The sequence below is a fragment of the Trypanosoma brucei genome, chromosome 3 (assembly GCF_000002445.2).
Source record: "Trypanosoma brucei brucei TREU927 chromosome 3, complete sequence".
NCBI classification, from domain to species: Eukaryota; Euglenozoa; class Kinetoplastea; order Trypanosomatida; family Trypanosomatidae; genus Trypanosoma; species Trypanosoma brucei.
In genome coordinates this window covers 706,321-733,786 of record NC_007276.1, presented here as the reverse complement: position 1 = coordinate 733,786, position 27,466 = coordinate 706,321, and the positions used below count along the sequence as shown (strand labels likewise).

At 51.3% G+C, this 27,466-nt stretch overlaps 7 protein-coding genes across 7 annotated transcripts, besides 5 other annotated features; all 7 read left to right on the top strand.

The window, feature by feature from the left end:
- Positions 1–27,466: part of a sequence feature (sequence corresponds to BAC RPCI93-27C5) that runs on past both edges of the window.
- Positions 52–1,755, top strand: Tb927.3.2820 (hypothetical protein, conserved; the record flags this gene model as incomplete). The annotated part of the gene is made up of 1 exon (XM_838782.1): positions 52–1,755. The coding sequence occupies one exon, from the start codon at positions 52–54 to the stop codon at positions 1,753–1,755; it is 1,704 nt and encodes a 567-aa protein (XP_843875.1).
- On the top strand, positions 2,221–7,248 carry Tb927.3.2810 (hypothetical protein, conserved; the record flags this gene model as incomplete). The annotated part of the gene is made up of 1 exon (XM_838781.1): positions 2,221–7,248. One exon carries the CDS (start codon positions 2,221–2,223, stop codon positions 7,246–7,248), a length of 5,028 nt encoding a protein of 1,675 aa, XP_843874.1.
- Positions 7,624–9,630, top strand: Tb927.3.2800 (hypothetical protein; the record flags this gene model as incomplete). Its single annotated transcript, XM_838780.1, has 1 exon — positions 7,624–9,630. One exon carries the CDS (start codon positions 7,624–7,626, stop codon positions 9,628–9,630), a length of 2,007 nt encoding a protein of 668 aa, XP_843873.1.
- On the top strand, positions 10,243–13,677 carry Tb927.3.2790 (hypothetical protein, conserved; the record flags this gene model as incomplete). The annotated part of the gene is made up of 1 exon (XM_838779.1): positions 10,243–13,677. One exon carries the CDS (start codon positions 10,243–10,245, stop codon positions 13,675–13,677), a length of 3,435 nt encoding a protein of 1,144 aa, XP_843872.1.
- Positions 14,043–14,109: a microsatellite.
- Positions 14,361–17,669, top strand: Tb927.3.2780 (hypothetical protein, conserved; the record flags this gene model as incomplete). The annotated part of the gene is made up of 1 exon (XM_838778.1): positions 14,361–17,669. The coding sequence occupies one exon, from the start codon at positions 14,361–14,363 to the stop codon at positions 17,667–17,669; it is 3,309 nt and encodes a 1,102-aa protein (XP_843871.1).
- Positions 15,412–15,448: a microsatellite.
- Positions 17,687–17,750: a sequence feature (A-rich).
- Positions 18,351–18,386: a microsatellite.
- On the top strand, positions 18,445–21,855 carry Tb927.3.2770 (hypothetical protein, conserved; the record flags this gene model as incomplete). Its single annotated transcript, XM_838777.1, has 1 exon — positions 18,445–21,855. One exon carries the CDS (start codon positions 18,445–18,447, stop codon positions 21,853–21,855), a length of 3,411 nt encoding a protein of 1,136 aa, XP_843870.1.
- Positions 22,556–27,232, top strand: Tb927.3.2760 (hypothetical protein, conserved; the record flags this gene model as incomplete). The annotated part of the gene is made up of 1 exon (XM_838776.1): positions 22,556–27,232. One exon carries the CDS (start codon positions 22,556–22,558, stop codon positions 27,230–27,232), a length of 4,677 nt encoding a protein of 1,558 aa, XP_843869.1.

Sequence of the window (27,466 nt, the reverse complement as noted above, 5' to 3'; positions counted from 1 at the left end):
AAAGCGTATAGGTTCGCCTCCGGTTACACCTAGTCTGCACCCGCGCGGCTGATGTTAAATGTTCGGGGTTTGTTAAGCATCATTACTCCGCTTATAATTTTTTTCATTCAGATCATAGTGGATGGTGTGGAGTCGTGGCGGCACATTGGCAAGTCACTTTATGTTGTGTTTTGCTTCTTCACTGGAAGAAGCCATTTAAGTTATCCCCCAGGTCTAACGGCCCTCAGGAGGAGGAAGGCAATGTTTGTGCGCCATCGCCGTAGCGGAAACAGTGAAGGAATGCGTGCATCATCCAGTGGACTTTCGGCTTCAGAGGCATACAACATATCATTTGATGTTACCGATGAGTCAGAGGCGGCTAGTGGAAGAGATGATGGGGAGAAGCGGTCAGATGGGTCAGTCAGCGAAAACTGCAGTGAAAGCAACATAGGCTCTGACTGCTGGGTACCACGCCTCGTACGGGGGCACTTTAGGGGCGATGTAACATTACTTTTGCAAAATCCACGTACCAGAAAACTTGTATCACCGTGTTATCACCTTTGCTACTCTGAGAGTTTGTACCATCTGGTATGCAACGTCGTGGGACCCATCCAGCCGCCGACCATATCGGGACTTCCGGGGAGGCACACGGCACCGCAGTGGCCACCGCACGCCAGCAGCCGCTCAGCTTTTCGGCATGGTCTGAGGGATGATGATATTACCTTAACCACTGATGAGTACAGCAGTTCTGCAAGCCCTCAGCAGGGTACACTGGGAGCCAGGGCTAGGAACATTCGCGTGCTTTCTGGTGGTGTAGCTCCCACTGGCATTACTGTTTCTAGTAGAATTATTCCCGGTGTGACATCGGTTGTTTACAGGCGTGAGAGCAGCAAGCGGGTGGACTTTAACCGCAAGGTTGAGCCAAGGACACAACCCCAACCTATCGCCTCAATCACCGCGCATCACGTGTTGTCCTATCAAGCAACGCGGCAGAAGGTTCTTATTGTTGACCTGGACGAGACGCTGTGTTTCGTGTCAACGAATGTAAACGCCTCCTGTCAACCACCATCTTTTTCCGAGGTGATTCCAACGGCCTCTGGAGCCGAGCTCTTTCACGTATGGGAGAGACCGTACGTCCGTTTATTTATTCAGACGGTAGCGAAGCTGTTCAACCTCGTTCTCTTCACGTCCTCTACAAAACCCTACGCGGACTCAATCTTGCGCCGTCTGGACCCAGATCACCGCATTGGGCGTCGTTATTACCGACAGCACTGTCGGCAGGTGAGGCGCTTTGCTGTAAACCAGTTGGTAACTCAAACTGATGCGTCTGAAATATTCACTCCAAGGGAATCTAATCCTGGAAACAGCTCAGACTGCCGCACTCCCTCGTCCAGCTCCGCAACGATTACGGATGCTCGCCCTGCAGCTCCTCTGAGATCTTCGTTTTATGCCAGTACACCCGAAAGAGGCGGGCAGGCAGTTGGTGCTTCCAGCGGCAAACCGTGTTGCCTAGGAGATATGATACTTGTTAAGGATATTCGTATTCTTAAGGTGCCTCCTGAGCTAATGATAATGATTGATAACTCGGAGGAGTGCGTCTCGGCAAACCGTGACAATGCACTGCTTATTCCACCCTTTGCACCGCCTACTTCGCCTGATGCCGCTAATGGTGATACGCGAGATGGTGTATTGCTTGCCCTGATGCCATTGCTCGAGGCCCTGTTGGTCGTTCCGGATGTAAGGTCGGTGTTGCGGCATGGTCGGCTGGGGAGCTAACGAGTATCCACAGCACTGTGAATGGTTGTCCTCTAAGTTGAAGTTTGTTGTTTTTGTTGTTGGCCTCCTTGTTGGTGTTTTCTTTCATTCCTCTTTTTATTTTCCTTCCTTTTTGAGTGTTGGAGGCCCGGTGATGCCGTTCGCCGCAATGCTCAATGTGCTGTACGGCAATGCGTCGATTTTTGTTAAATGAATTCACTCATGATTCGTTCAGCGAGTGTTTCTTTTTTTTTTTTTTTGGCAGGGGCACCATTTAGGTGGTGATTGTTCAGTTTTTTCTCCTACTTTCTTGTTTCTCTTTCTTTTTGCTTGCATTTGTTCCTCCTTTTCCTCCTGCGTGTGCACATAAATTTATTACCAGTACCGAAACAGGAGAAGAGGGGCGGTGTGTGTGTGTGTGTAAGAACTGAAACAAAAGGAAAAGGGGAATCACCCTCACAGACACGCGGCACACTTGTGGAAGTCATGCTATTGCGTGTTTGTAGTCGTTCGCGTGTGTTTTTCAAGTTTACAAGTGGGCTAAGTTTTCCTTACAGTAATGCCAGATTCTTTAGCACCTCCGTACGTCTATTCGCTCCAAGACGCAAGCCCAAATCTACTGGCCAGCCTCCATCAGATGAACCAGTGGTGGTGGAAGAAGGGATAAAGGAGAAAACCATTTCCATAGTTGATGAGCTCGCTGACAGGGCGGGGGAGCTTTCCAGTGGGGTTGCGACGGCGGTGCCTGCAGTTAACAAGCGGGTCTCATCACGTCGCCCGAGGAATTCATCGGGTGGGAAGGCGAAGGAAGAGTCACAAGTTGGGGCTGCTGGTAGTTCTGACGCATCGAGTGAAGTGCGAATACAAAAGGTGAAGATTGACACACGCCTCGTGGTGGAGGAATGGAATGCGGTCTGCGCTGATGCTTCACTCGAGGATTCGGAGAAGGGGTGCGAGGCTCAGCAGGTGGAGAGTAAAGTGGTGACCCCTCCCGCACGTGGCTCTACAGGTGTTAAAGGTCCAGGTACAATTAAAATAGCCACAATCGGAGCTTGCATTGCCCGTGCGGTGAAATATCGGGAGAGGTACCCGTCCCTTCACCTCATATTGAGGGCATGTGAAGAGAAATGTCTCACCCGTGAGGGAGTCATTGTTCACGGTGCTGCCGAAACTGCAAGGAACGTGGAGCAGTTACAAGCACTTATGGCCTTTTTGCGCGTATATAGGACGAGTACATTTTGTAATACTGTCGTGTACCAGGAAATTATGGAGAAATTGCTTGACTGTGTAATTACGTGGCAGGGTGAGGTTACGGGGGCGAGAGCGAGAGAGCAACAGCGTGATGCTGCAGCTGCAATTAAGAAGGCGGTACTTTGGGTGTCCTTGGAGTTGCGGCAAAATCAGCTGGAGGCCAAACCGTCCACCAAGGCTCCTCCCACTGGTGGGGTCGAAAAGAAGAGGAAAGTTGCCGCGAAAAAAAATGCTGATGGTGAGAATAGCAAATGGATTGGGGACGTTACACTGCGCCTGGTTGATGAGCTCGTTGTTCCTGCTGCCAGTGGTGTGGTGGAGGCCAACCGTATCGATGAACCACATTCCCTTAGCGATGTTGTGGTGGACTTGGCGGTTCTTTTTCTTGCCATCTCTATTGCAAATGATCATGACCATATTTCGGCGCGTACGAAAAAATCGTGGGAGGATTGCACGTCTCAAATACAGTCTGCTGCGATCAAACGTGTTAACAGTGCCGTGACAGAAAAGTTACAACGCATAAGCGTTGGAGACATACACATGCTCGCTTTCGATCTATTGAATGGTTTATTTGTCTTGAATGGGGCAAGTGCAGCGTTGCCGCCACCTGTGCGTGATCGACTGAAACATGATATGACAGACAGCTTTCAGCACCTCTGTTTAGGTGTGGGTACACGACCCCTGATGTTCATTGATGTTCTCTGCAAGAGCGATGTTGCCCGTGTGGTTCAATCATTGCCATCGCAGGACCTCTGCGATTCCACTCGGGCGGCCGTCGTTACAGCTGCCGCACTCTTTTGCGAACGAGCAGACGAATCCGCGGTGAAGAAGCTTTCGTGTAAACTAACTAAGGAGAGGAGGGAATTTACTAGAAATGGCGCATGTGATTCATCGGGAGTTTTTTCTGGAGACAATCCCTCGGGGCCCGCCCTTATACATCACGCAGAGCCACGGTCCCGGCGGGCGAAGGTGGCCTTTGGGCTCTTTGCCGCTGGATATTGTCCCGAGGCCGTCTTGAGTAGCGGCTTATGCGTGGGGCACAGCGCCGTGGAGGTGCTTGAAGTACTTTACGCTGCCTCCTTATTTTCGCGTTCGTTTGCTCTTGATCCACTGCCCGCGAGGATATCTACCATGTTAACATCTGAGTGTGCTTCATTAATCGAGGCTCGCATTCGGGCTGACACAAGGGCGGGGATGACACCGCTGGAAACCCTTGAGGAGCCAAAGGCCATTCGAGATCTTCTTGAGCGGGGGCGAAATGGTGACGGCGAGGCACCGAACACTTCCAAGCGGCAAAGACAGCGCGGCGGTGCTGCTGCGAATGTTACAAAGGCTAACTCTGTTCCGCTAGAAACAGTTCTGCACTTGGCTTTCTCTACTTCTGTGGAACTGCTTGTGCGAGGAGAGGAAAAGAAGCTGAGTGCCCACCTTGTATCAATGCTGGCACTATTGGAGCGGGAAGGCTCTTATTACTACCTCTCGGACGGTTTAACGGTACTGATTGACATGTTCGTAGAACGGTATCAGCTTGCTGGTTGCTACCAACCTCTCACACAGCGGGAGTCATCGAATGCCACCTTACCGGATGTCGAAAGCTCACTTTCGGAGGTTACGGCATTATTTGTTCCGCGTGTTGTGGAATGTGCGCTCCGGCAGCTAAGCTGGGCTAAAAGGTCTAGTGCAATGGGTACTGCGGAGTGTGAGGCAGCTAAGAAGCTCCTTCAGGGCGTTCATAACTTTACTGTGTACGCGGCGTCCTGTGGGATGGATGCAACTGTGGCCAAGCAGCTTGTTGGCCTCCATTCTACTGTTGTTAAATCGTTGCTTTGTAGCGGTGGCGCTGAAGGTGACGGCCCCTCGCTATTCGAGACGGTGAATAGGATGGATGAACTCGTTACACACGTAGGCGCCAAGCAGCGTGACCTCGCCCGAGTACGTTTACCAGGATCCTCATGGCAGCGGTACTGCAGTATTGTTGTTAATGATGTTGTCGCAGCTCACTTGAAGCCGGTCGCGGCAGCCATCCGACGAGGGGGTAGCAATGCTGTCATGACACAAAACCCTTCTCACGTGCTTTCCCTCGTAAACCTTCTGTTCCGCCTTGTCTCCGAGTTCACGATCGAGTCGGAGCCAGCAGAGCTTCAGGCCTTTCGTACCGATGTTTTGGACCCTGCGCTCACGCGGTTCCTGCAGCAGCAGAATAGTGAAGAAGAACGTTCCAAAGATGCGCTTAGGCTTCAGGCGCTTAGCGAGATGACGGTGGTTATGTGCACACCCCACACAATTCACCATCTTTCGCCCCAGCTGCTGTCGCAGTTGGCCACGGCAGTGAGAGTGGCAGTAATGGAGGAGCGATGTGCAACAGAGACAGAGGATGGGGCGAGGCGTCGCCACCTTAGCAAGATAGCGGCCCGATTACTCACCTCCGCTGCGGCTGTATGCCAGCTACGGAAGGAGAACCTCACGGGATTGTATCTCGAGATGGTGATGGCTGTTAGTCCTCTGCTGCTTGCCGGTGATGTGTCGGCAGTGTTGAGAAGTTTTGTGAACTATCATGTACCCACCGACACCGAAACTGTACGGTCGCTGCGTAACCTTCTCGCGGAGGAAGCGGCTTCATTAAGTTCTTCTTTTTCCCTTCAGGAGACCACGTCAGCGCTGCAGACTTTGTGTGAACTTGACGACGGTGGTCAGTTCTCCTACGCAGCGATATTACGGCGTGTTACTAACTCTGGTCACATACTGACGCCTGGTGAAGCTGGGATTGTGGTTCGCATCGCAACGAAGCTGCAGCGACTTGGGGGTTCCCTCCCAGCGGAGGATCTTGCCTTTTTGGTTGACCTTCCTTCCTCTTTGGCAGGTTCGGTTCTGCGGGCGCGTCAGCAGTGCCCATCGTCGGATGTACCGCTTGTCTTAAAGGGCTTTTCGCAGTTGGATAAGGATGTCTACGGGGAGTTACGTGATCGCGTAATGAAGGCGTATATCCTTCGCACCATCCAAACACGGCAGTTGTTTAGCGCAGAGGAGGTGGTGGATTGTATTGAGAGCTATGCAACTGCGCAAATAACTCATCAGTATCTTTTTGGCGTGCTACTCGCCCGAGTGGCTGATGTGAAACTGAAGTTTTCCCTGCCGCTCGCCGTCCGTTTGGTGATGTGTGGCGTGAACGCTGCATGGGACAAGAGCGTTCAAACTGCGTGCCTTACGGCTGCTCAACCGGTGTTTTTAGGATTGGTCCGTCACCTTCTTCAGAGCGACCCTGCTTCACTTTCACTCGTGGCAGGCAACGCCGTGCTTGTTTTGCAGTGTCTCACAGAGGCATTTCCAAATGACCCGACGTGTCATTTGGTTCTGCAGAACATGGCCGAGCATCACACGGCGCTTTCCATGTCAACCATGATGGCCGTTCTGCAGCTCATCGCAAGGAAAAACTCGACCGAGTATAATATTCTTCGTTGCATGACGGATCATGCCGCTTCGGTTTTGTTTCCCCAAGCCCCTCCCCAGGCATTTGCTGAGCTGACACGACTCTTCGTTCAGTGCGGCGTGCGCTCCAAGACATTGTTTGATGCGGTGGGGAAGCGGTTCAAGGAAATTGTGGACGACTGCAGCATCAGTGATCTCGTAACCCTAGCTGAGGCTTTTACTGTAGCCCACGTTGACTTGGAAGATGGGGTCATCTCTATGATGACTTCGCGTACTGTGGAGCTAGCGAAGCAACCGGGTGTGTTCTTCAAGCTGCTGCAGTACATATCGCTGCTGAAGTTCTTTTCCTTAGTGCATACGGAGCCAGCCACGAAAGCGACGACGTTGCTATTAACCAGCGCCGCATCTGCCCTGAGGGAACTGGGTGGAATCTCTAGTGACGTGTCAACACTCACGCCCGTGGATATCCACGTTTTCCTTTCATCCAGTATTCGAACCCACCCATCGCATGACGTCACGCTTGTAGAGAAGTGCGCTGACATCTTATACGCTGTTATCACATCCGAAAGTGCGGGGGAGGGTGCCGAGAAAACGGCCACTAGCAGTTGGAAAGCGGATCTGCTTCTCATTGTTGAGCTTGCCAGCCATCTTGTGAAGTTGGGCCTTCCAACACATCCAGTCGTTCCGGTGCTTTTAGAACTCCTGTACGAGAGGCGAAGTGCACTTATGCGACGCCGTCTACTGCTTCAAACCGCCACTGACGTTGTTCAAGCTGCAGGTGCGCAGGCACACCAGCAACTCTACGCCCTTCTCGTCGAGGGCAAATTGGCTGCGTAGGATCGATTCTTCACAGAACGGAAGGGGGGGATTTTTAGGTTCAGTCATTTTCTTGTATTTTTTTTCCTTGTATTCGTAACCGTTTAATCGACGCAGCAGGTATTTGTACATCTGAGTGGGTCCTGTTGTACCAACCTTGTCCCCCCTCGAAACATTAAGGTCGTGCGATGCACCACCATTGTACTTTATTATTGTTTTTGCCACTGCTTTGCTGTATGTGTATTTGTGTTGTGCGTCCACCTTCAAGGGTAACTTTCAACCCCCCTTTCCTCTGTTTTCCTCTTCTTTTTTTTTTTTTTTTGGCGTCGACTCCTTGAATACTTCGTTGAAGCCTCCCTCTAGTGGAGGAAGGTTGATTTTGGTACCAAAGAGGTGATGATTGGCAGGTTATTGGGGTTTAGGATAAATGCCACAGCACTGTTGGTGGTTTTGTTACTATCAACCTTCTTCATCACGTTGGTAACGTACCGTAGTCTTCCTCCAGATCCACTTGAAGGAGAACCGCAACCTTCTGTGAGTAGGAGAAGGGACAAGGGTTTGGAATATACAACTCATCTTCCGCCAACCTTGTCTATTAGGCCGTTCTCGTACAACGTAACGAAGGTTCCTGCAAGCTTCTGGATGGTTAAGCCACCCGATGATTATCGGCAAATGACATGCTCTCAGCTGTACAACCGGCACGTTTTTGAATACGACGAAGTGAATAGCCAGAGCCCTCATCACTTTTTCCACACTCAGATCACGTACCATGAAATGTTTCGGGACCCTCATCCGGCATGTGGGCGTTATATGCTTTCCCATTGGTTCAACGAGGAACACAAATATCTCTTCGTGTTGCGTGCCTCGCTACCATTAGCAAGTGACATACTGGAGGTAACTGCAGGCGGATGGAGTCAAAGTGTTGAAGTGGAACAATGTGGTACATGTCTGGAGTCGAAAGAAAATAAAGCCTGCATTGATGACGTTGAATTCATTGCACGTCTTTTTAACGAGAACCGCGTGCTTGCTGCCCAGGTAATACGGCCCACTCCCCGATTGGACGCGAGCAAGGCGGGTAGCTTTGTATCGCGGATTGTCCGTTTCCGAGTCCCCGACCCGGGCAATTATACTTTGGAGGTGAAGATGGTACACCTCAACAGTAACACAGGTGTGCCTTGGGGGTCTCGTACACTTGGTGTCGTTAGCGGGTGGGGAAATGACACAACCCGTAGTGTGTTTACGTATAATAGCATCTGTGACGTGCAGCGGCATGTATACGGAAGTCCATTACGCATTCGGGTAGTGCCTGCGCCCCGACCGGCAACGGCTGCTCTTCCGCCTCTCTGCAATGCATCTACGAATTACAACACCTCTGAAGGTGGTCAGTGGGTGCGTTTCCTTGATGGGGCGGATTCCAGTACACCACTGGGGTCCCCGCACCCGCTTGCAGCTCAGTGCACGAAGGGTGATCGCTATTGCTATGGTGATCCTAGCATGCTTACGGACCCTAGGGGATTAAACAGTCATCTTGTTTGGGTTCCAACTACCTGCCGGTTGCGCATTGTTTCGGGTGAGGGGAGGGATCCTTTCCCTATGATTTGCAGGCGGATGTCGATGTTTAGCGGGAAACCGACCGTAGTGTTGTTTGCGGGCGGTGCCATTGTGAACGAATATTACAAAAACTGCCAGTCACTGGAGAAAAAAGTGGGCAATTCTGTCATACATTGTTTATATAGAAAAATAAACTATAACCTTACTGAGCGTCGTGCGAGTTCGCCTAGGAAGGCGCTAGTCGAACTCCTTGACAACATTCAGGAACCGGTGAATGTGTTTGTCACGAACCTGGGCATGGAGGATCTGCTCGAGGCTTGGGAGACGAAAGATTGGGTGGAGGTGATGCGAGCATTCGCTGAGGAATGGAGGCAGCAGAAGGTAACACTGTTGCGCGGCCCCTACACGAGGTGGCCCCCGTTCGGCGCGGAGCCGACAGTTGCGGCCCCCGGAGAAACCGATTGGCAACAATATATGTGGGATCAGAATTACCGAAGCAAGGCGATGGAGGATTCCCGCTCAACGAAATGTGCCTTCCCGTGTGTAGAGTGGGCCATATGGTTGTCTCCACCGACTGTACACTACACGGTAACGGGAGCGACACAGAATCGGTCCATGGATTGGGATCGAATGGCCTACAAGGTGTTAAAGAAGATTGGGTTTACTCGTCTGGATGCAATGACGCCTACTCACTCAAGGCAGGAGGGTTCGTGGGATGGCCTGCGCTACATGGCTCTGTCCGCATACGAGCCATTATCCTCGCCGGAGCCACGTAGGCAAGTACAGGAGGACAGTGGTGGTGTTTCTTACATGCTTTTTGTCATCCTGCTGAACGTCGTTTGCTTTTCATAGGTTGTGAGTCACGAGCTGGCACAGCTTAGTTACCGTTGTGGTGCACGTACTTTTTTTGCTCGCTGTAAATGGTTTTTATCTTTGAGATTTCGTTGGATCATTCGCTTTTTCCCCTATTTGCCATGAAGCGATATTTTTTCTTTCGAATGTTGAGTCATAGCTGGGGACGCTTTTGCATTCTGTAATTTTTCCATCGTTTCTCACAATCACCATGGGTGGAAAATGGGAGCAGAAGCTTGTACACAAAAACGAAAATCTCGTGCCGTCATCATTTTTTCGCTGCTGTGCGAATGTTCTCTCTCTATTTGTGTATTTGTATCTAGCTCGTGTGAGGGATGCTTGGTCACGTACTTTTCCTCGCCATCATATTTGATGGCACCATTTTTCCACTTTAGCATCCTCTTAATCACTTGCTTTCCGACTCTTGCAGTCCCGTTTTTGCCATATTCATTGCTGTTGTGTGGTGACACAAACTCGCTGGACCATCTTCTTCTCATTTCTGTGGCGCAGTGGCAAGGCACCAGGACACATATATATTTATATATAAGCTAAGTATAGAGATATATATTATTATTTTGTATAAGGTGCTCAGCTTCGGTAGTTTTTATAAAAATGGTTCGCGACGATACGCCGTCATCCTTCACGGCCATCTTCAGGGATTCGCTACGTGTTGAACTGTGTCGGCAAGGTGTATCTCAAGCAGCCGCATTTGCCAGTAAGTGTGCCCAGTGTGTACGTTTGGATGGCTCAGGAGCGCATCTTGCACTGAACGGCCTTGGCCTAGGAGACAGGGAGGTTATTGCAGCGGCAGAGGCTCTAATAAAGCTCGGCACCACTGCCATGCTTCGCGTCCACGGTATCAGCCGCTGGGCGCTAACACTGAACCAAAACTCTCTAACGGACAATTGCGTTACCCACTTGTCACTCCTTGTTTCGCGCTGTTCTCCGCCTTTGTTATACATGGATATTCGGGCGAATAGCATCACAGCCGCCGCAGCCCAGCGTATCGAAGAGGTTCGTGTTCAGTCATCCTCTCCCTGTGTTGTGAAGTTGGATGTTACGACTGCTGGTGGAGGCCGCCCAAGTAGTGAGCCTGTGAGTGCCTGCTCGCTTTCGTCTATCCAAACGCAGAGCGCTTCTTCATGCCGTGGTGTTGACTCGATGGCTCTCGAGAAGCGACGGCACGCGTTGCTCGGCTCGGAGAGGCCATCCAGTGCCTCCGGTAGTGTGACTCCCGCAGCCTCCACTGATGCTTGTGTTGTGAGCGATGAGTCATGCAATGAATTGGTGTCGGGCTCACCGATGAAACGTGTGTCCACGGGGTTACCCTCGGGGACATCACGAGGTGGAAAGCGAGGGGGAAGTAAACAAGGGCGGGAGAATCAGGCGAAAGGCAGTTGCACTCCCCCCCGGCTCCCTCCAGAAACGTGCAAAGCTGGTGGTAATAAGTTGCAGAGACAATCCTCTGCTGGTGTACGTATGGGTAATGGTGAGAAGAGGGCCGGAAGTTGCGAGGTGCGAGGCACTCCAGCCCGGAGCGTACCGAAGGAAAAGCAACACTATAGATCATCCTCTGTCAGGGACGACGAGTTTCGTGTTGATCTTACTGAAAATCTTAGTCCACTTCTGACATCTGTCATGGATCTGACAGATTCTGTTTCAACTGGAAAGCTGCGCACGCTGTACGACACAGATGATATTTGGAGTGTGGTGAGGGCTAAGAGCTCTCAGGGACCCGATAGCAGCCCTGAGGACAGAGGCCCGCGCGTAGCGACGGCTCCCCGAGCGGGTGCATCTTTTCGGTCGGTGACGGTCCTTTGCCTCAGTCGCAACGGCTTGAAATCCCTAGAACCGCTGCCTCCTTCGCTCCTACGTCTGGACGTGAGTGAGAACGAGCTGCGTAAGATTAGCGGTTTGGAGAAGTGCCGAATGCTCACCCTTCTCAACGCTCGTCATAACCGTATCTGCTCCATGACGGGTCTTGAGAACAACCTTTCCTTATCCCACTTGTTCTTGGGTGGAAACGAAATTGAGTTCGTGGGTGGGATCGCACATCTTATTTTACTGGAGACTCTCGACTTGTCGTACAACAGACTTGAGACACAGGCATCAATTCGGCCGTTGTCTCTCACCAAAGGGCTACAACATTTGATGTTGCGTGGGAACCCCGTTATGGAACGTATACAGAACTGCTTCCGACCCATGCTCCGTAACCTCTGCCCCTCGCTACAATTCATTGACGGAATCCGCCTTACATTCGCGCAAGGGGGTGGGTGGAGTTCGCAAATCGAAAACAGCAAGACGTGGGACAGTAGTGAGCCTGTAAGCGCTGCTACTGGCCGAGGCGGCGCATCTACGTCTACTCATAAAGGGGACGGGCGCTCCTCCCAGTGTGGAAGTTATATGCATTTACTTACGCGTGGGGTGACGATTGGTGGGAAAACAGGTTATAGTGACAGTTTGAAAATGTCTCGTGCAACGAGGGCCATGGAAATGCAGCGAAAAAGTGAAGAAGAGACGAAGGAACGACAGCGCCGTGCCTCTACCAGGAAAGGGGTACCGCTTCACAATGAGTTGCTGAAGAAGCTCGCCATAGACTCGAAGAAGTATTTGGAGGACGTACTGGCGGAACGCCTGGCGAGTGTGCAACAGTCGTACGATGGAGCAGTCACAAACACAGGGAGGAGTACAAGCGTTTCTGTGGATTCACCATCGATGCGCAGTCCGGACAAGGGGGAGGAGTTGGAGGACAACGAGGCAGAAGTCACTGTTTATGTGATGGAGGAGGGGAATACAACCCCGCGGCGGGCTGATCAGCCGGATGGCAGCGCGTGCCGTACCCCAGTCAAAGTTTGGGCACAAAGAAGGGGAGCTTCTGTTGGTCCTCAGTCTGCAGGCAAGGGTTCCCACCGTGGCGCTTTGGAGGAGCGCGACGAGGAAAAGTGTCGTCATGTGGGAGTCCGCCGGGACGAATCGCTTAATCACAGGCAATGGGTGCAGCTCCGTGGGAGAATGGAAACACGCAAATGTGGAAGTGAACCCACTAGCATTGCACGATCCAAACAGGAAGCGTGCACTAGGACGCCGGAGAGGGGGAGAGTGAGTCGAGGGGGAGGTTCATATAAACTTTCACCAATCCGTGGCCATGCGAACGACAAACAAGCCATCTCGACGATTGCCAAACGATTCTTGAGTGATATGGGCAGACTGACACCAGAGGTGGATGAACGTAACTCCATTGCGGGAGGGCGGCAACAAAAGGTGGCGCCTTCTTTACAGAAGGCAAGTGTGCAAGGCCCCCGTGTCTTTTCGCCTTCTTCCCAGCGAACGCCCACCAAGGCAATATTAGTTGGTGCAACAACACCTAAGCGTCGAGCTGTCGATTCCTCAACCCCCAAGTCGGAGGATACCAGGCATAGCAGGGGGTCAAATCAATCGCATTCGATTCTCTCTCCCCCGCCATTTTACCCGTCTACAAATCCTGCTGCTCTGCAGTGTAAGCAGGCATGTGATGAGTGGGTTGAACAGCTTCACGAAGATGCTGAGGCCGTCCAACAAGCACTTCAAACCGTTGTTGTTCTTATTGCAACACAGCGACAGGCTCTTACGGCTCAAGGTTGTGACAAGGATTTGTTGCATAAATCGTTTTTGCAAGAACGACAGCAATGTGCGGGAATAATTAAAAATAGCGGTATGCTATTAGACACGGAGGTGCCACTAGAGGTTGTGGAACACTACGCCTTTACCCCAGAGGAGTTGAATTGCACACGAGTGGATGAGAGTAACATGCCGGATGCCTGTGAGGCAGCAGGGGGAAGAAAAGTGGGAGGCAGTGGCCATAATAACGATGTGGAGGTTAAGAGGAGGGAAACGCTGAACTGTATTCGTCTCATCGGAGATGCAAAAACATGTTTGCGGTACATTGTACTGCTCATAGAAGAGAAGAAGGAGAGATCCTTATATCGATACGTGGATGAGGTTACTGAGTTTATGACCTGTGAGTGGGAGAAGTTTGAGCATATAGAGGCATGGCGTGTGCGCCGTTGACGAGGTCATGGGTAATTTGATAAAGAAGTGTCTTGTAGTTTATGACGGCACTACCTTTCCAACAGTAGTAAGACCTTGTAGCAAAGAGGTATTTCACTTGTTACTGTTGTTGGACCCATAGATAGCATTATTATATACACCCAAATATACAACCGTACTTGTATAGACACGTGTTTGTGCGTGTGTGTGTATGTTCACTTTTGCATGTGGCTAGGACTCAAGCTCTTAGCCGCCCATTTTCCCTTTCTCGTTGTCGTAACTGTTTTAATTATTTGCTGTTTTTGTGCTGCCTCCCGGCCTGTTGAAGGTGTGGGATGCACTGGGTGTGCGCACTGCATGCGCATACTCGCACTGATGCACCCAATCACGCACGCACACACGCACACGCACACACACCTACACCCACACCCACACCCACACACATTACACACATGCTCTTTCTTTCTTACTGCAATAATTTGTGGCATCTAAGTGGCTGCATTTCTGCTTGAAATAAATGCACATTTATTTGCTGCATCCCTCCTCTTAGTTTCATCTTTCGTATCTTTCTTCCCTTCCTTTTCTGTCCTTGTTATTATTTTTCTTTGCTCTCTTTGTGTATGTATACGTGTTGATGTGTATTACAGCGCAGGTGGACGCAATCCGAAGGGACATTACATCTACACCGCCTGGGTGGTGGTTGGATGTATGTGTTCTCGCCAGCGCCGCAACAAAAAGATCCCGGCGGTGGGGTAGAGGTAAAAGTTAAAAGCTCAGATACGGGAAATGGAGGGCAGTGCAGTGACGCCCAGTGGAAGGTTAACTTCCTCAGCTGCCTCCGCGGCCCTGCACAGACGTGTAGGTTACTGACCTGCTTATCGAACACCATTGTTGACGTAGCGTCAGGGCAGACAAAAGTTGGTAAAACCGCTAATAGTGAACAAAAGTGTATTTCTTCTTCTGCAACGGATCCCGTTGTGCAGGAGTCCTACCTCACAGAGCTCTGCAAATATCTTGCCCCTGAGGCGAGTTCGTCCGATACTGGAGCGTCAACTTCTGCAAAAAATGAAACTTCTCTGTTGTGTGTGCCTAAGGGAGAAAAGGGCCGAATGCTCTACTCGACATTCTTGCGGATGGCAGAAATTCCGTACTGGCGTCAAACTCTCCTAGGACCATTGCTTCGGTGCTGGTGTAGCGAGGGGTGTGACGAGTTGGGCGGCACGTTCCTGCTCGAAGCGATCGTAAATGCGATAGAAAGGGAGTTGTGCTCTTTAAATATGTTAGAGCAAAGGCACCCCATCCCCGAAGATGCTTCCGGCGGGCCTGAGTTGTGGGACCTATCCAAGTACGACAAGGCGGAGGCTCGACAGTACGAGGTGTTGATAAACGAACTAGAGGGTGTGGTTCGAGGGGCCGGATCATTTCGTGGAATATGCATCGTGATGGATTGCATTATCCGTAATAGTATCCAGCGTCTGGTGGAGGGCGTGCATTACGTTGTATGTGGAATGTCAGCGAGGGGCGGGGCCCTTCCAACCGGTGGTGTCCGCATGAATGAGGAGGTGGTCCGTGTCGTCGATAGTGTGGTGGCACTAGTATGGAGAGAAATCGGTTCATTTTTTCAGCGGTGTGAGGTGGATGTGGAGGCGGCGCTGAGCGAAACACAGTGGCTCTTTTTGATGCTGCTCATCACAGGTTACAAGGGGGCTCATGCGTTACTTGCCGCACCTCCCTCTGTATCTTCGTCTTCGGCATCTTCTAATACTGATACTGCTACTACTACTACTATTACCGATCGCATACATTTGCGCGCGCGCCGCATGTTTTTCGAAAAGCTTCAATCAAATCTGCGGGATTACCTTTCCATGCGCCTGCTTGCAGGTGGTGATCCGGCCAGTAACTCCTTTGCATCAGTCCACACCGTGACCTGCCATCAACCCTTCTTCTGGAGGTGTACTTTGGAAGCGGAATCAGCCCCTGGTCATCTGCCACCGGCGCTTTCCGTCAACATCGTCATTAAGGAGTGGGTAAAGAAGGAAGCAGCCACAGCATGGGGGAACGCTGTGCGTGTCGTGCGGTGCTTCGTTCATGGGCAAATGGCCGTAGAGGATGTGCCGCTGACGGCTGTACCTGCAGTCTCGGAGTCCGTTATTTCCTCTATTCAGCGGTGTCACCGCCAGCTGGTGGAGCAGCACATAGAGCACTTGTCGGCTTCACAGAAATATTTTTTCTCTGCCGGCAAGCGTCCGCGTGAGGATGAAGGCAAACACGCTATGGACGGCGGGTCTACTTGGCTATCGTATATGGTTGAATTCTTTTTCTGTGTCTACCATCCGAGCTGCTTTTCGATTCTATCGCCTGTGAAGCAAGGGGAGTTTGTCTCGCTTCTTCGTCAGCTACATGATATGATCCTTTACAAGGGACACGATGCTTTGGAAGGCTCAATTGCATCCCTTTTACCTGGGGAGAAGGCGAGTGAGGTTAAGTTGCGGGATGAGTTGATGCAGTGGCACACCCAGTACGTGCACACACGAGTTGTGAATGCGCTTAGGGAAAATAGCTTTTTAGTTATGTGTCTTCTTCACGGTGTTTTCGCACTATTTAGCCGCGCAGGAAGGACAAACATACAGGGACATGAGGTATTGAAGTGTACTCTTCTCCCAATCCTGTCAATCCTTTGCAGTCCTCAGGGTGAGGGTGAGGGTGGGGAGGAGGATGAGGAAGACGTGACGGCTGTGGAGGAAAATGCCACAACGGATGAAACAGATGCGTTTTTTGTTGACAGGCAGGAGCGGCAACAGTGCATGATTTTGCTTGTTACGTCTGGGTTTATGTCAATACCGTGGAATTTGCGCGGTTTGAGGATACGGCTCCTTCTGTTCGGGATATTAGGCACAAGGTTGCGGGATTCATTTGGCTCTGAGGGGGCAGCATCCGAATTGTACCAACTGCTTTCCGAAGTTGTCAGCGGGCAGCGAACGCCGGAAGATATAGCATCAGAGATATTCGGTGATTGCACGGGTGATCCCTTTCTCTCTCTGTTGGTTTCTGAAAGGGAGGATACCGATGGGGGAACGGTGGTTGACGCGATGGAGGATATTTTACGCCGCGATGTGCCGGTACAGTTCCCCGCACCTTGTGGGACGCTGCTGCTCATGTCTGTGTTCCGCACGTTGTCGCAGGAATTGTTGCGGCTCCGCACGGAGTGGGAACAGCAAATAAAGCTTTTGAGTGAGAGTGAGAGCGATTACCTCGGTCGGCAGGCTACGTTTTGCACAACGGAAGATATTGTTGTCTTTCGTATCCTTGTGAGGGTTATCCATCATATGGTGTTTGGTTTTCAAGTTCAGCCGCTCGGATTACTGCGGCTTTGGATATCCTTCTTAGTGCACTTGTTTGCCTTTATTGTTCCGCCGTTGACGGAAGATGACGAGTTGATTTTACTTGCACCACACGTGCTGGAGCGACGGCTTCATAAGCAGCAAGAAGATAATGACCGAAAGTTGAATGATAGTGCGGGAGCAATCTCAAGCTCCAACTTCCGCCGCTCAGCCAACGAGTCTTCCCAGGGGGAATTACGAGCAGCGTTAGGCGAGTTACTTGCAGATCTGGTGCTGATGCCTCTGTTGGATGGCGAGGTTGCAAAGCAGTGCCCTGCCGCAATCCCGTCCCACCCTGGAAGCCGAATGTGGGTAAAGCAAAATATTCGCCGGTCTGCAGATATCCTCCTTTTGCAGCGGGTGTTGCCAGCCCAGGTATTGGAAGAGTTGTGCCTCGCACTCGGTGTAAATGTTTCAGCCATGAATGATAAAGGACCAAATGGTGTGAGAGCCACGCGGCAAGTTGGCGGAGGGGTGGGGAAGTCGTTCCTTGGCGTGCTCGGTGTTTTTGCTTTCTGCCAACGACTGGACCATTTTGTGGTGCCTGGGAGCGTTTCCGATGACGGTGTGGCGTTGCATTTGCAGGCTCTCTGGCACGCTGTTGAGGTGGGCTACGCATCATCGGCGGTGTGAGGTACATTTATGTCTAGTTTTTTTTTTAAATCCTCTTCTTTTTTGTTTTTTTGTTCTTTTGTTCTTTTCTTTTTTGTTTTTCGATTTATTCTTCGATGCGCATACACCGGTTAAAGGTGAGAGGTATGTTGAATGATATACGTCGGTGCCGTGGCCCATTTTGCAGCGCTAGTGCGCTCAGGAATGTGTGCATGTGAGCCGATATGATGGCGTCGCTTCAAAGCCATAAACGTTTGTGCCTCTGATGTTGTTAACTCCTACTGTCTCATCTATGCACGAATCTTTTTTTTCTCTCTCTTGGGTGGTGTGGGCTGGAGGTTACGAATAAATGCAGGAGCTACTGCTCCTAATACTGTGTGGGGGGATGCGACAGTGTGCTGTAAATTGTTTGTAATTTATTTGTGCGGACTTTTGCGGAGAGAAGGGATGAGGCTGAGAGCATGCGCGAATACACCTTCACGAAGCTTAAATTGACTGTGAAGAATAATGAAAGACTGAGGGGAAAGAGCAGTTGGGAGTTGAGAGTGCAAGAAAAGGGGAAAGGTGTGATTAAGCGGGTTGGGATTTCCACACCCGTGATTGTACAAGCAACACGTACGCGCGCATACGCAAAAAAAAAAGAACAACTGAAGCGTTGTGGCCTTCGAAACATGGTTGTACTTTTTTTTCCCCCTTCTTTTCCTTCTCTCCTCTCCTCTCCTCTCCTCTCCTTTCCTCCTCCTTCCTTTTTTTTTTTGAAATCGCCCATTATAAGTAGTGTTTAGCGGTGTGTTCCATGAAGAAAGCATGGGCTCAACTGGAGCGTGTCTTGCAGCCTTCGTCGTCACGGGTAAATCGTTCCTTGATCACACAACAATTGGAGGCGTTGTACGCACTGCCGATTAACTGCGAGGCGGCGTGCCGCTGGGAAGATGCGCAGCGGTTGTTCCTACGGTGCAATGGCCATCGTCCCTATTATGCAGGGATAATGGACCAAAGTACCGATAACCGTCTGGCAGTCGCCTCCTTTGAAGAAAATATGCTTGCGCTTCAGCAGCGGGGACTGGTTTGTACAACAGTAGGGGACAAGGCGCCACCGTGTGTTGGTGGTGGACAAACTTCAAGAGGACTTTGCCGTCGTTCTTCCATTGTTTGTGTTAATGTGGGTTCGTGCGCTGACCTTGATTTGAACATGCATGAGGATTGTGATGAGACGCTTCTCACACTGCTCCACGGTGTTGTAGTTCCTTACTTACACTTTCGAATAGTTTATGGGGCTGGTGTCTCACCTCCTTTGGTTCCTCGTGCTCCGGGGCCCGCCATTTGCGGAGCATCGCACGACTTATCGTTACAAAACGAATTGCATATTGACTCGTGTGTCGCCCTTCTTCACCCAAGGGGATTGTGTAGCTCCAATTGCAACAATAAGGCGTATCGTACTGCTGCAACCCTCGTAAGGGGCGCTGTGTCACTTGCCACCAGTGACACGTTACTACATCAGCGCCAAGATGGCTGCTTTACCTTGCATCCGGACGCTATGAAACTGGGATCTCCCCGCCTCTTTGCGCTGCAACTCTGGTGGAATAAAGAAGTTGGACCGCTCATACAACGTGGTGTGGAACAAAGTGTTAAGACTGATGAAGTACTCTCCGGTGCGTGGATTGAGGTGGCCCGAAAGCGCGTGGAAGAACTGGTGGAGAGGGGTGGTGATGATCTTCCCCAGCCGCTACGGAACATGACGAGGGATGATGTAGCGGCATTCGCGGCAGATGCGACGCTCTGCTGGACCTTGAGTGCATTTGACTGCAACTACAAGCGTCTTGGGCCAGCTCAACCGGCCTGCCGCCTACAGTTTTCGGAAGAAGCGCGGTTGTCCATGGCGCTGGAGTTGATGCAAACAGTCAAGGCTTCATTGGTTAAGCAGCCGACGGGTATACCGATTAGTGAATTATCTGCTACGGTATGTTGGCCCGCTGCTTCAGCTTGGATAGGTGAGAAAAGTCTCACAGAGGCCTTAACACAGTTCCCCGCACACTTTAATGTGGTAAATGTGGAAGGGAAACTGGTCGTTATGCACGGGCACCTCACCGGACCGTCTGATAACGTTACCGCCGAAGAGGTAAGTGAGTGGTTGGCAGCGGGACATAGTGAGGGGTTGCAAAAGCCCTGTGTTGCTGCCTCACCATCAGATCTTACATTTCATCGCGAGACGGATCTCGTAGTGCGTGCTGTGGCGTTTCTGAGAAAACGACACTTTGGTAACGTTCCTGTAACTTATGGAGAGTTGTGCGGCGCTCTTCTACCGAAGAACAATGGCAAAAACGACGGCGATAGTGACACATTGTTAAATGTGCTACTTCGTTATGATGTCCTCGCTGCAGATACTGCCAAAGGTGATTCTAGTATCAACATTCAATGTGGCTTGAGGGATGGTGATGCCGTTCGGTTGTCAGTGCGGGAGGATCGGGCTCTACGAGCATTTGAAGCCTTTCGTACAACATCAAGAAGTGCCTTTCAGCTCTATACAGAGGCGATTGAACCTTTTTTCACCTGTTGCAGGGGTGCTATGCGTGAGAACGGTAGCTGTGTGGTTCCACTTACCCTACTGGAACGCTGGTTGCAGGTGGAACGGCTTTCGCTGCAATCCAAAGAGCTCCTGGACATTTTGCGCTCCGCCGAAGGACCTTATCGGATTGACGAGGAGCTGTGCAATGTTGTGTTGACAAATCACACAGCGAAAGGCGAGGTTTTGACTCCTGCGTTTTCCTTGCCCGCCACTCCGCCTCCGCCTCCACCTCCTGCCGTTTCCTCTCGGTTAACTTTTGAGGCTCAGATCTCCCGAGTGCTAAAAACACAGAGGCCGGATCGACTTTTGCATTTTGTTCAGACTATTCTGCACGCTGTGTTTGACCTGATTTTGCCCCATGTTTCTGCCCCTTCGGGCGTCCCAGTTCGCAGGTTAATGCGCCGCATTCGTTGGGGTTCTTTTGTGGTGACTCTCGGTTCGCTTACTTCCTTTGTGGAGGCATTTGATGGTTTGTTTTTTGAAGTGCTGTCAAACGCATCATCACACGGGGAGGAGAAAAGGGATGATGTGGACCTTATTGTTTCGGCGTACAAAGGGCCGGTCAGTCCATGGCTGCTCTATGCTCGCCTCATTGTACGTCTTTTTCCCGCTGATGTGGATATTCCGTTGGGGTTGATAGCTGAGGCCCTCTCTTGGAGTTCGCGTTTCGCCCCGATGTTCGGCGACCTTCCATCGCTGTTGCGTCGCGTCGGCCGTCAGTGCCGGAATGGGCAACTCCTCGCGAAGGTGGAGATGGTTCGGCCCGTCTGCGACCAGGATGATGCGTGCCTCTGGGAGCTGCTAGCGAAAATTAGAAGGGAGGCTCATTTACATCACCTGGAGCGTGGTAGCGGGGAAACGGGGCAGTACGTCTTGCTAAGTGAGACCGAACTGTATGCGTATTTACCTAATGACGTGAAGGGTGAGCGCTGGAACTCTACAGTGAAAGAAGAAGGGGCAAGGTGCCTGGCTACGACGGCGGTACATCGTTTACCACATTTTTTTGAGTGGCACGTCGATAATACGGATACGACAACTCGTTATGTGCGAGTTGTACTCCCATTTTCCACTCCTCCTACAGGTGTTGTTTGCTTTGTAGAGGAGTACGTCTGCCCATTGCTCCGACAACACAAACAGACAACTATTGCTGAGCTGGATGAGCAATTGGGTTGGTCACATGGTGCATTTGACGCTCACCCTGCCGGTTCACAAGCTGCTGGTGGCACACCTAGTGCAACCTCACTTTGTGGTCTCCTAAGGCGTTATGTCGAATCCATGCATTCACCAAAGATAATCTTGGAGCCGCAGGAAACTACGCTATCACCACTCCACCATCATGTTCATGTGATGCCCAATCCAGCCGTGTACACCAGCCCGGAGGATATGTTGCTTCTGCTAAATGGTTTGCGGATTTCAAATGAAGGGATTACTCGAGTTCTGCCTACTCACAAGCCTGTTTCACTCTTTGAATTAATTTCACAGCAACTGGATTTACACCAGCCATTCCGTGAGGGCTTGACAACTCTGGAGAGGGGATCTAGGTGGAATGTTATGCTCGCCTGCGAGAGTGACTCCATGGATGATTGCCTGCAAGAGCTCGATAACTGTACAGGTGATATCTTAGTTTGGTGCGAAGGCTAACCGGAGGAAATTGCATGGAGCAAGAGTTGCAACAGTGCACCAGACGCAAGTGTGTGTTTGTGCCCCTGCACGCGTATCCACGTGCGTTGTGGTGTCTTTGAGCAGGAAGAGAATCGATGGGAGGATATTTAATCACTTCCACTGGATTCCAGTGACGCAAGCGTTTCTTCATCTGCTTGTGCCTCCCCGTGTCCTTCAGTGGTTTTTGTTTCGTTTCTGCTTCAAATGCATTTACTTTTGTTTTATATCGTCCTTCCCTGTTCTATTCTTCTTCCGCCTCTTCTTCTCCATAACCTTTTGATATACCTTCATTTGGACGGAAGTGACAGCGGATTGTTTGGTTCGGCATGGGAGGACAATACGATGTGCTGTTGGGCGGAGTGAAGCGCGGGCGTGGGTAAGAGCGGATGCGCGCGCTTTAGTGCCGCTGCCGTTTACTTTACCCTCTTTCTACTCGTAGGTTATGCCCTCCGCGAACTTATTCCTCACCACTTAACAGTCATCCGTGTAGGTGTAGTTGACGTTTTCCTCTTCTCTTCCCTTGCATCTGTATCTCTTTTTTCTTTTAATTGTTGTCTTATTTATTTACCTTTTTTCCTTAGCATAGATTAGTAGAGTACCAGATAGACGGTGAATCATCCTGAGGAACAACTACTTTTGTGTGCTTGTGGAGGGGAGGGGAAGTGCAGACGGCATATAAATGGAAAGTGATGATGGGCAGGTACACTCACAGGTGTTTGAGCCTCAGGATGTGCAGCTTGAAGAGGTGGAGGAGAGGTCATTAGTTGTGGGAAGCGAGCCAACTGTTTACTCCTCGGAGGACGTGCAGTCGGTCCTCGTGAATGTGCCGGTCGGCGGCCCGCCTTCCCGTGGCCCACTTTCCGAGTTTCATTCAGTAGAAGAAATTTCCGCCAGCTCAGAACGGAGCCGTGACGTTGCGCGAAGTGCCATTGTGAACCGGCTGGTGTCACCATTGCCAACCTCGCCATTGAAGGATCGTAGCGTAGTAGAAATTTCAGAAGAGCAAATACGCTTGTTTGCTGACGAGTCGCATTTCCCTCCACCACCTTCCAATATCAGCATCAGGACAAGCCGCTCCGAGCGTGCGCCATCTAGTTCCCATGCCGTATCACGATTTGTTTCATCTCCAAGCCCCCTGCGGCAAGTCGTTCGGCGCTACGTCTCGCCACAACGGCACATTGATACGCCTTTGATTAATCGGAGGGCGTCCACCCCCATTCGCCGCCTGTCCACCCCTTGCGATCGCCGATTAGTTTCTCCCGTTGACACCCCCGACTTCAGAGAGAGGCGAGGGAGGCTGAACCCACAGGCCAGGATGTCACCAACACTCGTCGTGGCCTCTTCATCACTGCCTGAAGATGAGTCGTCTGCGGATTCCCTTGTTATTGTGCCAACGTACAATAGAAAGAAGAGACGGGTGTGTGGCGGCCGCAGTTTCCCAACGTTGTACAACATCAGCTCCTTATTGGTTCAGTTTGATGGTGTGTGGGCCTCGTCTGATGACGAGGAAGAGACCAGCAGGAATATTGCTGGTAGTGTTGCTCTCAGGAGAGCAGCGGGGCGATACCGCAACTCTCCTTCACCGATTACCCCGGTTGCTTCGGGTGCAGTATTGGCTCGGCAGCGTTGCAGAACAGGACCACTGATAGAGGCGCTGCAGTCCGTTAGGAATGAGAAGGATATGCTAATGATCATGGAAAAGGAGCAAAGGGACCGTCGTAAAATCACGAAAGCTTATGTTCGATTGCTGCGTGAAATGCTTCTCTGGTGTGCCGTGAAGCACGCAACTGTTTTAGCTCGGGGCGGGCCTGGAGCGCAATCCTGTAAGCTTCGCAGTCAAGCGGGTGCAGTCGGGAGAGCAAACTCAGTTCCTACCAGAACTTCTTCTTCCCGAAGAGGGGAAAGGGTGCGGACCTGCCCAATCCAGCGCATGTCGCCGCTCAGGACCCCACGTGAAGAAATCAGACCTCCACTGCTGTCATGCGGTGCTCAGTTGGAGACGGACGTTCCGGTGGTGGGCCAAGGTGGCAGGTCGCGCAATGATTTTTCTTCCCATTCACAAGAAAAGGAAAAGAAAGGTCCATCGGCTGGTACATATCAAAGCGTAAGCGGTGCCCCCGCGGGCTCGTGGGGGGTATTCGACAGCCCTGTTCAAGGCGGCCGACAAGGATCCTTTAGTAGACCCTCGCCCGACAGGTTGTGTTCTACCTCAATGGACCGCTCGTACGAGATATGGGAGGTTAAAGCACAGTTGCGGAGTGTTGTATCTGAGGAACTGGGCAAGCGGATACTTGTGATTGGCGCGGAGTCCGCAGCCTTCCAGTTTATTGTTCATTACCATCGCATTGAGCTGACAGCGTTTCAACGTGAGCCCATCTACCTCCAGGAAGCATGTCAAAGGAGAAGCATCGTATCGGAAGCGAAGAATCAGTTGCGCATGATTAGCGATAGAGGGAGTAACATGGGAATATTGGGCCATTTAAACTGGGTGGAGGAGTGGGCTCAACGTCTTCTAACACTTATAGAAAGTGAACGGTATGTACGGCAGATTGAGCTGTATCAGGCAGAAGGTCACGAACGCGAAGAAATACAGAGGGTTTTCAGTTTAGGGCTAAAGTCATTAACTGAGTACCGGGAGTGCGAAGCGAAGAGGAGGAGGTGCAGACTTGAGATGAAGGATATTGCACTGTGTGAGAATTTGGCTCGGGAAAAGTTGGTAGCAGAGGAAATTCAGTCTAGGGCAGCCCTGCATCTCACCTACAGTGCGATTCCCTCCAGTGTTGTTGCCAGCGGATCTGACAGAAGAGTTGGAGTGCCCAGGAGGGGCGCACAAAAGGGGAGCTGTGGAGAACACTCGCACATTTCCCCTCGCGGGACGGAGGATCCAAGTCGCTGTTACGACCGGTCGCTCGTGACGGAACCGGAATCACACGCGTCCACGACACAGGATGGTTCGGCATTCACTTCCGCTTTGAGCGCAGCGATGTGCTCAAGAAACACGAGTAATAACAGAGCTCTTTCGGATTCGGATACGCCCAATGAGGTTGTCTTCTTCGAGTGGGACCCCACATCCAACACCTTGACACGCACTTCCAACAACAACTTCACCAGCTTCAACACTTCCACTGGCACCACCACAGCGACCGTGCGTGCACCATCGACGGGTACTGTAGCTGTTGTGAGATGTGACCGATCAAAGAGTCTTCCCGAAGCCACAGGTTCAGTGAGTAAAGTGAGCTCACCCTCACCACAGTTTCCCGTTGCTGGTAGTTCCACTAGCCGCGTCGATAAGAGTGGCTCTTTCGTATCAGCACCTCTGCGCGGTTCTGCTGCCGCTGCAAGGGATCAAGTGAGTGAGATACCTCGGAAAGCAGGTCACAGTGGGCGAAGAAGTTCTTCTGCAGTCTTGAAGTCCTGCAAGACAGCAAGAAGGAACGATAAGACGCCACTTTCTGGTTCTGGCAGACGGCCGTCAAGGGTTCCGAACGCTGCAAGGGCCGATGGTGGTAAAACAAACCGCGACATTTTTAAGCGACCCATAAATCCGGTGGAGGAGGCGGAAGCTACATTTTCTTTAGCGAACCGACATATTGTCCCCTGCTCCCTGAAGGCTGCGGTGGCGCGTAGGGGAGGTTCCACATGTTGCTTCAATCAATTCTCTGGTGAGCCCTTCCCAGATCTGAGATCGACGACGCAACGTCCCTACAATGATGATATCATCTATAGCAACTCGTCAAGAGGATTTTCCGAGATAGATTTCGGCGAGTTATCGTCGGCGGGGGAGGAGGAGGTGAAGGTGCGTGGGGACACCGCGGCAAAAGTACATTGTGGGGTGTCGGGCACTCCCCTCCAGTCTGTTACGACGGTGACAATTTCTTTAGACAGTGATGATGCCGAGGACGGTGGTCACGGAGGCCAAGGAAACAGCAATGCCGCTGCAGTCAGTGATGACCGAGTCGAAGTGGGATCTATCACTACCGAATTTATTTTTGAAAGTGTTCGCGACGAGGATGATGATGTGGACCCATTTTCGATGAGGACCGTTGGGAAGGGGAGTAACAGTGACAGTGCAGCGGGGAAAAATGTGGGACCGAGCCTCATGGGATCAAGTAAGGCTCCGTTTGAATCGGCTGAGCGATCGCCCACCTCCACACCTATGCCACGACAGGAAAGCAGAAGACTGCTGAGTCACAGGAGTAAAAGTCAAGAAACTTTGACAATACCTGATGTTTCATTATCAACAATGCACGACGAGACTATAGGAAGCGGGTTCAAGGGCGAGGCAGCGGGTAGGGCCTCCCTTCGTAGTGGGTGTTCCTCTTCCCCCCGATTTGGCGAGAGTACTCTCAGCGCCAGCACGGCGTTGAACACTGATGAAGCGGGAAACAAGAAACGGTCATGTAAGGGGGGCCCGAGTCGCGGTTCATCACGTCGGCCAGCTGTGAACAGGCCCAAAGTTCCACCAGGCTACTTGAGACCAACGGCCGGATGGAAGCGCCAGAGTGAGGAAAAGGTGTGGCAGCAGTTATTTTCTGAGGCGAGAGCTAAGCATCGTGTGAGTGCGTCACGACCTGCCCCGATCAACCCCCGATGCCCCCGCGATTACAAATCAGACCGCAAAGCTATCAAGGTGGCGCGTGTTCCATATGAAGAAGGCCCTGGTGTGTGGAGCGACTACGAGGAACCACGACAGCCGTATGGTCCCATCAAAGTACCGAGCGACGCGCGCTACGGGAGAAAACCTGAAGGGAGGTGTGTAGGTGGCCAGTCGGGAGCCGCAACGATTATTTCACCCGTTCGCCGCCGAGATGCGGTGTGGCGTTTTAAAGCAGAGGGGAGCTGTTGTCATCGCAGCACATCCAGTCTACGGGATGCCAAACTGTCGAGGGACGAAAGCAGTAACGCACTGACTAACGAAGGTACCGCCCTTGATGAGGAGGATATGGATGCATTAAAGGGGATAGTTAGGAGGGCCAGCACCACCAGCCACCGCACTGTTGCTTCGGTGGCCAGCACTCCAAAGAAGGCTTGTGGATCTTCGTTTTACAGCTCGCGTTCCGTGACACCGTCTTATATCGAGGCATTTTACAAGTTAGACCTCGAAGCGGCAAAACGTTATGGATTCCTCATTTCGTCGCATAGCGGCCCAGTGCTCCAGAGCACGACGCCTTCGAAAGGTGGAAAAAAAAGAATAACCAAAGGTAAGCATCTTCCCCAACCACCAACCGAAAGTTCCAGTAGTGAGCTGAAGTTGAGCCCTGATGCGAACTCAGAGGAGCGGCTTTTATCGACCACTACGACACATACAAGCATGTCGCACATTTTGTACTCCCCCAGGTCGAAACATCACTGCTGAGTGGTACGGTTTTTACCACTCAGCAACTATAGAGAATAATCATAAAAAAAACACAAAGCGACAAATTTATAGAGTAACAACTTGCATTTTTATACGTGTATACGTATATATGTGTGTGTGTGTTTGCACATCGATTTAAGAATCTTTTGTATTTGTCGCTAGGAGTCGTGCCTTTTATTAAGATCTTTTTTTATTTTTTTCCTTGGAAGACTTATTGGCAGTGGTATCGAAATT